Source organism: Melitaea cinxia, chromosome 1, assembly GCF_905220565.1.
Source record: "Melitaea cinxia chromosome 1, ilMelCinx1.1, whole genome shotgun sequence".
Taxonomy (NCBI): domain Eukaryota; kingdom Metazoa; phylum Arthropoda; class Insecta; order Lepidoptera; family Nymphalidae; genus Melitaea; species Melitaea cinxia.
Window position 1 is genome coordinate 14,036,036 of NC_059394.1, and position 13,176 is coordinate 14,049,211.

The 13,176-nt window shown below is 35.2% G+C and overlaps 2 protein-coding genes across 2 annotated transcripts; one reads left to right on the forward strand and one right to left on the reverse strand.

Moving 5' to 3' along the window:
* Positions 1-813: 813 nt before the first annotated feature.
* LOC123669979 (protein immune deficiency) lies at positions 814-5,375 on the reverse strand. Its single transcript, XM_045603488.1, has 4 exons — positions 4,984-5,375; positions 3,844-4,028; positions 2,313-2,447; positions 814-1,145 (listed from the first exon to the last, which is right to left on the reverse strand). Exons 1-4 carry the CDS (start codon positions 5,264-5,266, stop codon positions 1,005-1,007), a joined length of 744 nt encoding a protein of 247 aa, XP_045459444.1. The 5' UTR covers positions 5,267-5,375; the 3' UTR covers positions 814-1,004.
* Positions 5,376-10,263: 4,888 nt separating this feature from the next.
* Positions 10,264-13,133, forward strand: LOC123654047 (mitochondrial import receptor subunit TOM40 homolog). Its single transcript, XM_045590011.1, has 3 exons — positions 10,264-10,986; positions 11,495-11,689; positions 12,744-13,133. Exons 1-3 carry the CDS (start codon positions 10,264-10,266, stop codon positions 12,966-12,968), a joined length of 1,143 nt encoding a protein of 380 aa, XP_045445967.1. The 3' UTR covers positions 12,969-13,133.
* Positions 13,134-13,176: the final 43 nt, after the last annotated feature.

Here is a 13,176-nt window from a genome sequence, read left to right on the forward strand (position 1 = left end):
CACTATTACAAAGAAACGGCTTGTTTTACATTGATTACAAGGAAACGGCTCCTTTTACTTTAATTTACTTAGAAAGCTATTTTTTGTAGGAAATTTAATTTCCTTTAAGAATAAGCACCGCTTTTTCAATCCGATAATTGACGAGTTTTGAGTAAAAAACTGCGACTACTTTTAATAAACCTATCATCGTAACGATACAACCCCTAAATATTATTATTATGGGCTCAAACTTTCACGATAATCTATTTTTTACCATCATGAATGCTATTATCGCAGTATCATGAGGAAAAAAAAATGTTTTTTCCGCCCAGTCTAGTGTACACGGTACATACACCGAAACGAAATAACATTTTTTACAATTTTTGTCTGTCTGTTTGTTCCCGTTAATCTCTGAAACGGCTGGGACGATTTTGACGGGACTTTAACTGGCCGATAGCTGATTTAATAAGGAGTAGCTTGAAATATTTTCTAGGATAAAATATTTTGTTTCATATAAATTATTTCAAGTAAAGTTTAATTTACACAAGTAGGCATCATTTATTTTAAATATTACAAACATAATTAATAATAAGCTGAAACATACAATTATACCTTTTGTTTATTAATCTGAGCAATTATATATAAAAAATTTAAATTAAATTTTAACGTTTATATGTACTATTTTATTTTTGTGTTACCCATACATTAGGAATTCTAAACATTTTTGAATATCATATCAAAAATTGACCATTCCAGCGGGAATCGAACCCGCGTCTCCGACTGACCGTGTCGGCGCTCTAGCCAATTAAGCTATGGAACGATGTACCCTTAACATTTATATTCTGAAGAGTACAAACATAATAAACATTAAAATAATTCATTTATAAATACAACAGCTACGACTAGCCCTTGCTACAAAATTTGTTTCTTAAAACTATAAAAATGTTTTTCAAAAAATAATTACATTTGCTTACATTTGTCAAAACGATTAAGAGGTAATGTCAAATGATTATTTTCTTTATTTGCTATTTGCTACTTTTGGTGTACATGGCAGCTAACTCCTTGACAATTTGCCTTTCTCCTTCTGTCCACAATAAATTTGCCAACTTACCTAATGTTCCATCGACATCATTCCTTATCCAATCCAAAAGAAGTTTGTAACGAGCCTTAAAAATAATTAAATTGTCAAAAAAATCTCATCAAGTAAGGAAACTATAATTTACTTGTATAAATAATTTTATCATTGTCTATAATGAACTTAAACAACCTGTAAATGTCTTAACGTGCTCTCCGAGGCACGTTGCGGAGACCCACAAAGACAGACTTCCAAACCAAAAAGAAATATTTGTACAATTACAAATATCCATCCCGAGCGGGAATCGAACCCACAAACCGTCGGTGTTTTAGGCAACTACTCGCACCACTAGATACTTCTTTAAAAATTTCAATAGCAAATCTGGTAAAGAGATCTGGGATTTGGCACCGGATCCGGTAAGTGCAAAATTATGCTGGAACCGGCAGATTACCGGATCTGGTTTTCTGGTTTGCAATTGTTAGTAGTGACCCAGCTTTTTGGTCTTAGGGTTGTGGGTTCGATTCCCACCACGAGTCTGAGTGTAATAATTTTAGTTTGTAGCCCTTTTTAACTGACTTCAAAAACTTCATCTTTTATGAAGCGATTTTGATAATTCTTTTTTTTTTTGGTAGAAAGGAGATATCCCAAGTTTGGTCCCATGATAAGGAAGCCAGGATCTGATGATAGAATCCCAGAGAAATCTTGGGAAACCCTCGAAAGTCGTAGTGACGATTAGTGCGTTTGTTAATTCTTTTCTACTTACGTTGTATTACTTGTTTATTATTTGTTTGCGAGCAAACACAATTATTTAGATTTTACTTTGTCTTAATATACAAGCTACTCTGGCAAGGCACTTCTGCTACCGCCCAATGAGCGCGTAAGTATGCTATAATTTACAATAAATAACATTCTATGTGGAAAATAATTTTTTCCAATTTGCAGTTCTTTAGTTATATCTGAAGTATATGAAAGTCTTCTGTTATATATGTAAGTTATCATGCAGCACAAACGAGTCTATCAAAATAGCTAGTTTATTTTAACCAAGTAAAATTTAAAATATCTATCATCTTTTTTTATATTAATAAGAATACAATTCCAACCTACCTACTGATATATGTCCCTGTGGCGACAGATTGCAGTGTAATGGGGATAAAAAAATATATATATAAGAATGCAATTGAAGAAGTTTTTTCAGTGTATAGGTCATATAGTTCAGAGTCAATGATTTGAACCATTTTGTAAGTATATATTTACTCACTTCAGCCACTCCAAGTTTAGCGTTGTCGTATTCTACAGTTTCTATCTGTCCTTGTGAATAGCCCAATTTTCTGAAGAATCTTTGCCAATTTTCACCTAAATGCTTCGATATATAATCTATGTAGTCATGTTCAGGCTGAAAGTGATAAAATATTATAATTTTAAAATAATTTAATTAAAATTTTTAGTAAATAATATTATTATTTTTACTGCAGATATATTGGTTTAAGATCCAAACTAGACATGATCTTCACCCATCTGTTTAATGGATAAAAAATTGTTTCTCTACTATCTACTTTAGTATATTAGTATATTAATGAGTCAGCTGAAAAATTTCTCTTTGTCCTCGTTGTATCTAGTTCGGACCTCCTACTATATGCACACGGTAAAGCCAATTATCTGGTCATATTTATAGTTCACTAGCTGACCCGGCAAACGTTGTCTTGCCGCTAAACGCTATTTTAAAATAGGGGTTGGTGGTAGAAGGGTGAAAATTTAGGGTTGTATGTATTTTTTAATGTTGTATCATAAAAAAATAGAAATTAAAAATTTTGTCTAAAAAAAAAAAAATTTAGGGGTGGACTACCCCTAACATTTAGGGGGATGAAAAATAGATGTTGGCCGATTCTCAAAGATACCGGATAAGCACAAAAAATTTCATCAAAATCGGTCAAGCCATTTCGGAGGAGTATGGCAACGAAAACTGTGACACGAGAATTTTATATATTAGATTATCAGTCAACAAATATCTTCTGTGAAAAAAAGGTATTGTGTTTGTTACAACAATTTTACCGTTATTGCCCATACACCTAATATGCACAAGGTTTGCACAAAAGTACAAACAAGACAGTTAAGTCAGTTATTTAAAAAAACACGAGTGTGCTTTAGGCCACACGACTGAAGTAAAACTTCTTTAGTTGCCCCTATGGTAATATATGAAACATAACTCTGTCTCTTTCTATCTTCACTAACGTATCTCCCTCTCGACTTCCGTTTTCCTCGTCCAATCCCACTTTTCGTAACACTCTCATCACGCATTCACCAGCTAACTCCCCGAGTCAAGCGTGTGAAAAAAAGTTTTACTTTGATAAGAATTATTTAATTAGATTAGTTTTAAGCTCTTCGTGTACAGCTGCATGCAATATGCATTTTTGAAATAACACTCTTACAGAGTTGACCAGTGTATGGGAAAAAAATCATTTTCAATTACTTATAGAAAAAAAAAATCTGATATGGTTTGATCTTTGGATTAGTAAACAATAAGTTTGAGTTTAACATATTTTTAATTGTATCTTTGAAGATGTGAAATAAATATTTCATTTCATTTTGCACAAGTTAGTCTTAACCATGCAGGCGTGGACAACAGCTAGATTGATATTTTACAATGAGAAAGTCCTCTTTTTATTAGTCAATTATTGTTAAGTACCTAATTGCCTGGTTCGCAGGTAGGTCTATTAAGGTAGGCCACGTTTATGGCTTATATGTCCTTTCTACTAAGTGTAAAAAATATTTTTTAATTATTATTAAAGTACCTTTTGATCACTCTCCAGTAGTAAAATAATAACGTTAGTTTTTTGTACAGTCTCTTCTTCGTCATCTTCAGGTTGATATTTTTTCGGTCGGCCTGGATTACCATGAACTGGTCCCATGTAATAGATGATTTCATTTCCACAGTGCACTTTAGTGGAGTTTACAATGTTAATAACATTGCCACTTGCTAGAAATCACAAAATGAAAAGGTATTATGATAAAAATAAGAATTTAATTAACAAAAATGAAACAAATTTGGTTCAACTGGATCTGGATAAGTAAAAAGTTCTTTAAATCAAAAAATTGGAGATTCTTTAAATTTACACAATTTATATCTTCTTAAAGGACATTTTATGTAATTTATGTTATCACCTACACTAAAATTTAATAATGCTTTTCACTACCTACTTTATACAAAAGCACAGGTTAGGCTTTGTATATAATATTATGGAATATCAATTTAAATAAGAACAAAGCAGAAACCAAATAACTAAACTGACTGGTTTTGGCCTCACATTATATAAACGCTTCACACTCAATGGCTCCAGGAGGATTTTCGGATATTATGTACAATCGAGGAGTGTATGGATAGGTTAGGGTTTTTTTTTTTGTGTAACGAAACTGTCGTTAAACGTTGTACTTTTTAAGTTAGATAGGTTAAGGTTATTTTTTTTTTTTTTTTTGTTAAACGAAACTGTCGTTAAACTTTGTACTTCTTAAGTTAGATAGGTTAGGGTTAAATTACACTCCTCGATTGTACATAATTACCGGATTTTCTCCTGTGTCGAGAGTACGGAAACACACACAATACACAAGCAGAAACGCCCAGACCACGACAAAAATCTATATGGCCAATACAAATCTTTGTCATGTGCGGAGATCGAAACCCGCGATCACTAGTGCAACAACCGTTGCTGTGGCCGCTGCGCCAAAGCGTCGTCATTGGTGGAATCTAGTATCTAATATGTACAAGGTAAATAATATTGCTATAAGCTAAAAGTTGAATATATGAGGCAAAAGTAGTATACTGTTGCATACTTCATTTATACCATTTTTTTAAATACATAAATATGGTAAACTTATAGTACACTCTTGTAGAAATTAAGAGAAATCTTGGTAAAATAGGCTGTGTCGAAAATTACCTTGAGTATGAACGGTGCTTGCAGTACTCCTTCGTCGAAATTCTTCTTCTTCGGGGAAATCAGAGCTCTCTTTAGAAGGCGTTGAGAAAGATTTTTGATAATTTGGCTTCGATTTTTTCTTGTTTTGTTTAACAAATATATTTTCCTGATTAGAATCTTCATTTTCATTATCAGCTTCTGATGCAGCATTACTCATACCACCCTTTCGCGGTGGACGGGGTTCTGCATCCGATTTAATGTTGCGAAAGATTTCCAAAAATTTTGCACTTAATTTGTTTGCCATTTCTAAGAAATGATCTTTTTTTAGTTAAATAAATAAAACTTTAATGAACGCAAGTAAAAACCCAACTTTGTGACGTAAATTATACTTGCCAGAAAAAAAAAATTAAATTATAGTCAATTTATATAAATAAAAATAAACGTTGCTAAGCGCATAGGTATCTCAAGAATGGCTCGACCAATTCGGTTAATTTTTTTTTGTATGTTCCTAAGGCTCAAAGAAGGCTTTAAACTAAAAAAAAAAATTAAAAAAAAATATTTTTATTATTAACTTTTGACAGAACGAAGTGCGTTCGAGCAGCTAGTACTTAATATATTTAAACGTGTACCTAAATAAATATATTTAAAACACGTTTTGTACACCTACACTACGCCGACACAATACCATCTCCTCTGCGGCAGAGGCTCTGCCCCTAGGTTGCCTGAAAGAGATCGCTTTTCAGCGATAAGGCCGTCCTTTGTACCTTATCATACTTTGTTAAAATCAATCTGATATGTATTATTTTTGTTTCTTTTTTTGTACAATAAAGTGTAATGTTATGTTTATGTTATAGTGTAAGGATGGGTTGAGCCACCGGTTGTGAATAAAGTTTATCCTGCACATAAGTTATGAAAAGATTTTATCAGTAGGTGTTAGAATAGGCCATTGGGATCTGTTTCTCCTTAATTAACTAAAACTTTAAAATTCATATTTTCGAATAAAAATATTTAAAATTTTTATAATTCATTTGAATTCGATGGTATTAAAAAAATAATGTATCATAAACTTTGATCATCCATCGTCATCCATCAAATAGTGTTTGTGTTATCACAACCAGTATAACAGTCCTTAAATCAAATAATTGCCTTTAATTGTATTTTTATTGTCAATTTTATGTAAATATGAAGATCTTTTTTTTTTTTAAATTTTTATATAAAGTTATTATATTACGATTATTGTTACTTTATAAAATTATTTTTTAAGCATCGATTTAATTGTAAGTAGCCAATTGTACCGTGATACCATACCTAGATTTTTACATACAAATTATTTAACCTGATTAAATGTTGGAAAAATATTTATGTACTCATATTTTTACTTTGGTGCGACAAAGTCAGCCCTGCAGTCACCAACCCGCCTTCCGGCGGCTAGCTCCGAAGTTTCTGGCCACTGCTGGGGCACTCGGACGTCTCCTGCCAAACCTAGAAGGGCCTGGCGACAAATGTAGAAGCCGGAGTAATACGTCGGAGTTGTGTGCTCGATGGCGCTTTATGGTGCACCGATTTGAGCGGACGCACTCTGCGCCAGAAATGTGCCATTGCTGCGACGGACGCAGCGTGCTATCGCTCTACGAGCCGCACGAGCGTACCGTACGGTGTCCTACACCGCATCGTGTCTTCTCGCCAGCAGCCCACCGTGGGACTTGGAAGCTGAAGTCCTCGCAACTGTCTTCTGGCACATGACGGAAGCGCGCCTGAGAGAGGAACCATTTCTTCCGCAAGAGGTCGTGCGATGGAGGAAAGTTGCTCGTGACAACCTCTTTTGGAAGTGATCGGCCATCCTTGAAAATTCAGAGGTGAGTTGGGAGCTGGTTGCGGCGATTCGGCCCTGCCTGCGTGAATGGGTTGAAAGGAGACACGGTGCGGTGTCGTTCCACTTGGCACAGGTATTGACTGGGCATGGCTGCTTCGGCCGCTACCTGTGCCGAGTGCTATGGCGGGAGCCAGCGTCGGATTGTCATCACTGCGACGTCGGCACCGAGGACACGGCGGAGCACACGCGCGCGGACTGTCCAGTGTGGAGTGAAGAGCGTGCCGCCTTATCGGCAGTTGTTGGGCTGGATCTCTCCCTGTCGGCTTTAATTAGTGCTATGGTCGACAGTGAGGAAAAATGGATAGCAGTTCCCTCTTTCTGCAATTCCATTGTGCTGCAGAAGAAAGCGACAAAACGGGAGCGAGAACAAGATCCAAACTCGCTCCTGATTCGTCGCGGAAGGTGCGGTCGGCGACGCCGGGCCTACCTGGGCAATCTGCCGCCGTAACTTCGGACCAGTGGGCGATAGATCGGGGTATGTATCGTCCTCATTGCACGGTCCTGAGGAGGGAGGCGACCTTAGTGTTCGAGGGAGCCTCTCAGGAGTTACGAATCGCGTCGAGCTTGAAAGGCAACCGCTAGCGGTATCGCGGAAGTGCAACTGCGTCCCTGTGATTCCGCCAAGGCGTGTCGAAGGAACACTCCAGAAGTTTTAGTCCGTGCGACTCGGACATACCCTCCAGCTCCCCCGGGCTGTAGGCATCCGTTAGGGATTTCCTCTGGATAAAAAAAAGTCACCAACCCGCTTGCCCAGCGTGGTGACTATGGGCAACACACGAGTTCAGGCCGTTTTTGGCCCGACTTTGTGGAGGCCTATGTATGTATTGTATTTACGTACAATATCATATTTTAAATACGAAATGTACCTATACTACCTAATACCTAATACTAATACCGATACGTAATACAGAAAATATTTTCTATATTTTCTATCGTGCACTGTTAAAAATTTAACAAGTAACCGTTAAAAACCAGAATATGGTTTGAATTTGAAACTATACAAAATTTTATAACAGAACAGAATTTGCTAGTTGCTAATACTGATTGTATGGGAAGTTATTGTAAACAATGGTGCGTTTGAAACCGGGATTCTAAAATTTTCATACAATTTTCATACCATTTTTATCTGTTTTTATCTGGACTATCTCATATCTATCTAGATTCCAGATTTCATCCATATAATCATCGTTTTTTATTTTGAACTTTCAACAGTGTAACTAATTTTAAATAGTAGAGTAAAAATAAAATTTAATCTAAGGGATTTGATCGAAGATCTTGATTTTATGCATGAGCGGTTCTGGTATGATACAATATATTAGCTAATTTATTGACTGCATTTTATTTCTCTTTTATAAGTAAACAAGCTGTGCCCGCGACTTCGTCCGCGTGGAATAAAAAAAATATTGTTCTGTTTGCAGCGTTACAAAAAACGTAGCCTAAGTTACTCCTTATTACACCAGCTATCCACCAGTGAAATTACCATCAAAATCGGTCCAGCCGTTTCAGAGATTAGCCGGAACGATCAGACAGACAGGCAGACAAACAAAAATTGTAAAAAATGTTATTTTGTTATGTGTATCGCGTATACATCCATATGCATTTAGTAAAAAGCGGTTATTTTAATATTACAAACAGACACTCCAATTTTATTTATTTGTATAGATTAAAAATAACCCAACTTTGGAATTTGTGTGTCAGACTAGACTCGTTGTAATTATTAAAACTAATAATGTAATAAATGTATGTTAGATGTATTTAAATTAATTATGAACCCAGAACCGACCGATGGCGGGATAACCATCCAACTGCTGGCTTTGAAATACACAGGCCGAAGACGGGCAGCAGCGTCTTCGGTGCGACAAAGCCAATACTGCGGTCACCAACCCGCCTGCCCAGCGTGATGACTATGGGCAAAACACATGAGTTCACGTTATTTTTGGCGTAAACTTGTGGAGGCCTATGTCCAGCAGTGGACTGTATAGACTGTAATTATGATAAACCCAGAAAAATGTTAGTGTAGTACAGTATATTATTAAATGAAATTTGGTGTTTATGATAATAATAATAATAAGGCAAAATAACCACGTGGTTAGGTTAGTGAGGTTTATATGTTAGTGAGGTTTTATATATATTTTAAAATATCTTACTAAAAATTATAAATGTAAAAATATTTGGGAATAGATTTATGTATGTTATTTTTACAAACAAAAACTAATGCGTAGACGTATTTCATTGAAGTAGGGCACAGCAGGAAATATCCTGCCAATATCTGGCGCAGCATGTTTATGAAAGTACCCTACCTGTATAGGCTATATAATATACTATAAAATGATAGCTGGAGATCCAGAATATCACATAAAGAGGACTTTGATCCCGAAGTACCTGCGGGATTGGAAATTATACGGGTGACCCCGCGTGGCGCAGGTTGAATTTTCACTACGAATTTCTGCAAGAACCGACGCAAATTCTTTAAAAAGACGATGAATGACGTCATATGACGTTCGTTAAATTTTAGTCAGTAGCCTTTAGCGCTAAGTTCAAACGTAAAAGATATTTACCAATAAAAAAATTTTTTTAGCTTTGATCTATTTTAGTATTTATTCAATACTATTTTATTTCAATCCTTTTATGAAGTAAAATAGAGATACCACTCAGTTGAGATAGACCTAGATCTAGGTATGTAAAAACAATTTGATTTAATCTCATTTTGTTCACTTTTATAAGATTTTAAATAAAGCAGTTACAGATTTCAGGTAATTACCTAATTAGTTCAGAAAAGAGACCTAGTCATTTATTAATAAAAAATGAATAATAAACGCTTTTTAATAAACTTGTACCTAAAGTTGTTAGATTTTTCATATTTTGCGTTAGATAATAAGTACTTAAAACTTAGTGAGGAAATAAAGACCGCAAGGGACGTCTAGTTTGATTATATATCTAGTTACCCAATATAAAATTCTTTATTACAAGTGAGAAAGTCATAAAAAATATATAGTTACCTACTGAAAAACCAGTTTGCTATAGCGATTTTCCTTCATGTAGAGTTGTAGACTGTAGTTCCTATAGTAAATTAGTAATATTACCTAGTCAATAACATTATTCTAGTCTTTTCTTTCAAAATGAGTGTTGTTATAATATCTATAATATAAACGAAGTTAAGTGAAATACCTACATACTATTTTTCCGACATATGTACGTGCCTTGTTAGGTTGTGAGTTTGAAAATATTAAATGATATTACATTATTATAGTTTGTATTATTAGCTTAGAGCAGAAGAACAAAGTAAAATACAAATCAAGACTTAGGTACATACTTACCTAATTAAAATATAACCCAAAAAAGATTTTATAGTTTACTTACGTCACTTTTGACATAACGATTTATTATAAGTACAAATAGCATTTGGAAAATATTTTATTTTTGTAACAATGAATGGAACTGAAAAGCAAGCAGAATTTTTCATCCCATCAATTTCAGATTTGTTAAAACTAATTAAAATCGATTCAATATATGCAACATCTAATTCAGGAAAAAATAGCCCTAGAAAAGATAAATATCCTCCATGTCCACCTTCAGTGGACAAAGCTGGAGGTGACGCTCCAGCTCAAAAATGTCCGTGTAGGGTTCCAGAAGCTACAAAGTCTGCTGGCGATCGCGGTATTACGGGTGCCGGTGTAACGGGATCGCGTACCAGTCGTGTCTGCGAAAAAGATAAGGAACATGCCCTTCCTGAAGGAGCTTCCAATCCTGGTTTGCTTCGTTACATTCATAATGCTTCTCGATACCGAATACCGCAATGCTTCGAAGGTGCATGCGTGTCGCTCAAGCAAAGCGCTAAGAACAATTGGGTTGTCGGACATTCTATGTCTTTTAGTTCGGTTTCACCAGGAGGATATAAAGTATTACTGTCATATGTAGATAAAGACAAGTCTATGGGACTGCCCTACTTTGTCATGGAGGCAGCACCGGGTGGCCAGATGAGCTGCGAAATGCGTGTCGGGCCTTCGCAAGGAACTAGAGCCACAGTAGTGGCACAGATAGCTGATGCAGAAATCTATAGCTTTGAAAGTATTTTCGATGCTTACTTTAAAACCTGCACTTGTTCCCTTATAACAGTAAATAGAGAATTTATTGCCTTACATTATTTACAGGTAATTAATATTACTTAAATATGATAAATAAATATCCTCCTTACTTTTTATGGTTTATATTTATAATTTTTAATATTTGTTATTAATTTGTTAGAACCACCTCGGAACTTAAGAAGCCGACCGATGGCGGGATAACCATCAAACTGCTGGCTTTGAAATACACAGGCCGAAGACGGGCAGCAGCGTCTTCGGTGCGACAAAGCCAGTACTGCGGTCACCAACCCGCCTGCCCAGCGTGGTGACTATGGGCAAAACACATGAGTTCACGTTATTTTTGGCGTGAACTTGTGGAGGCCTATATCTAGCAGTGGACTGTATAGGCTGTAATGTAATGTAATTTGTTAGAAAATATTTTTTGAGTTGTAAATATTAAACATACCTACCTAATTAGGTATTATTCATACATAATAAGATATGATTAAAAAAAGTATGGAGTAAATGGCTACTGCCATTGTTACATTCTAACTTTTTTAACTGATCAAATTTTCATTACTTATTACTCATGTAGGCCATAACAAAAAAAATATCTCTTGGCGCGGAAGTGGTAGCTAGAGGTCACACCGCGGAGCTGAGCTCGGCTTCCGGTGCTGGGCGCTGGGTCAACGACGACCACACTGTCAGTGTCACTCTAGGGAACAGAGGGCTAGATTTGTGCTATGCCAGGGCTATCAAACCATTTCTTACGGTTGCTGCTATGTTCGAGGTAATTACATAATTATGTAAATATATATATGTATAAGCATTTGAAACATCATCACACTTTTATTTAGTCATTTCATAGTTAATATATTAGATAGATCACTTTATAGCTAATAACAACATTATAATAATAATTATTATGTTTGCTTGTAAAAGAAGAAAAACTGACTTAATTAGATCGACAAGTAATACAATTTAGTAGTCGAAAAAATTATCAATTAAATATGTATTATTAGTAGTAACTTAAAAACTACATGTCAAATGTCGATCAAATTTAAATAGGACCACACAACAAGCACCAGCTTTGGATTAAAAAAAATAATTATGAAAATCGATACATCCGATAAAAAGTTAGGAGGTACATAAAAATACAGTCGAATTGAGAACCTCCTCCTTTTTTTGAAGTCTGTTCAAAAAAGCGCCGTGAGCCCGTATGCTAATAAAACTATTTGACATACAACGGTAATAAGCAGATAAAAGTTTATAGCGTATCTTTTTTTTTCTACATCAAACCTCACTTTATTTGTCAGACGTTTTTCGTACTCAGTTAATCCAATTTATGTTTGTTTAGCTTTTGCATAAAAAGTCTATCAATAACTTACAAATACAATAAACTTTATCAGCAACTGGCGACATATACGCATTTCGTACTCAATCTCGGGACGGGAATCGAACTCACGGTTATGGAACGGGAAGTAGAGATACTACCAACTGCGACAACGGGCCAAACGAAATATATTTCTTTTCTAATAGACCTAAAAGTCTTAATTCACACGTATTTATGTATGTGTAAATTCGTATAAACTATTGGCCGCGCCATTTTTGGCTCGAACTAGTGGAGGCCTACGTCCAGTAGTGGACTGCGTTAGGCTGATGTGATGATGATAATGAAAGTCAAATATAAGCTTTTGAGTTTCTAAGGTATTGGAAAAACTGCACGAATTTAGTTAAATAAAAGTAAGTTATTAAAAAATTAGTTATTTCAACTCCACATCATATTTTTGTAGATTCTACTTTTTCTTCTTCTTTGAAATTAATTTTAATTGTTCGTTTATTAGGTAGGTTTTGCGATTCGAAGAGCAGTTGCCACATTGGCTTACGAGTGGCACACTGATCAGTGGACAGTCCGCGGCTCCGTAGACTCCGACGGCCTGGTTGGCGCGACGCTGCAGAGGGCTCTAGGAGGCAAGAACTCTCAACTCGCTTGTGCCGTATCAGCTCTTCTCAATCACCCCAATGATAAATTCCGACTCGGTTTTGGCGTCACCGCTACTATTATTTAACGTACTAAACGATTTTAAGTATTTGTTTACACAATGTAATACACACAACCGGGATAGTATTAGTAGCTTGCAGGTTTGTGGTTTTAGCACTAATTACTTTTATAAGTATTTATAAAAAACTGTACTGTATGTAGCTTTATTTATTACTTTATTAGAAAAATTGTTTAATTAAACGATTATATTTAATTTGAAGTTGTTTATAAATCAA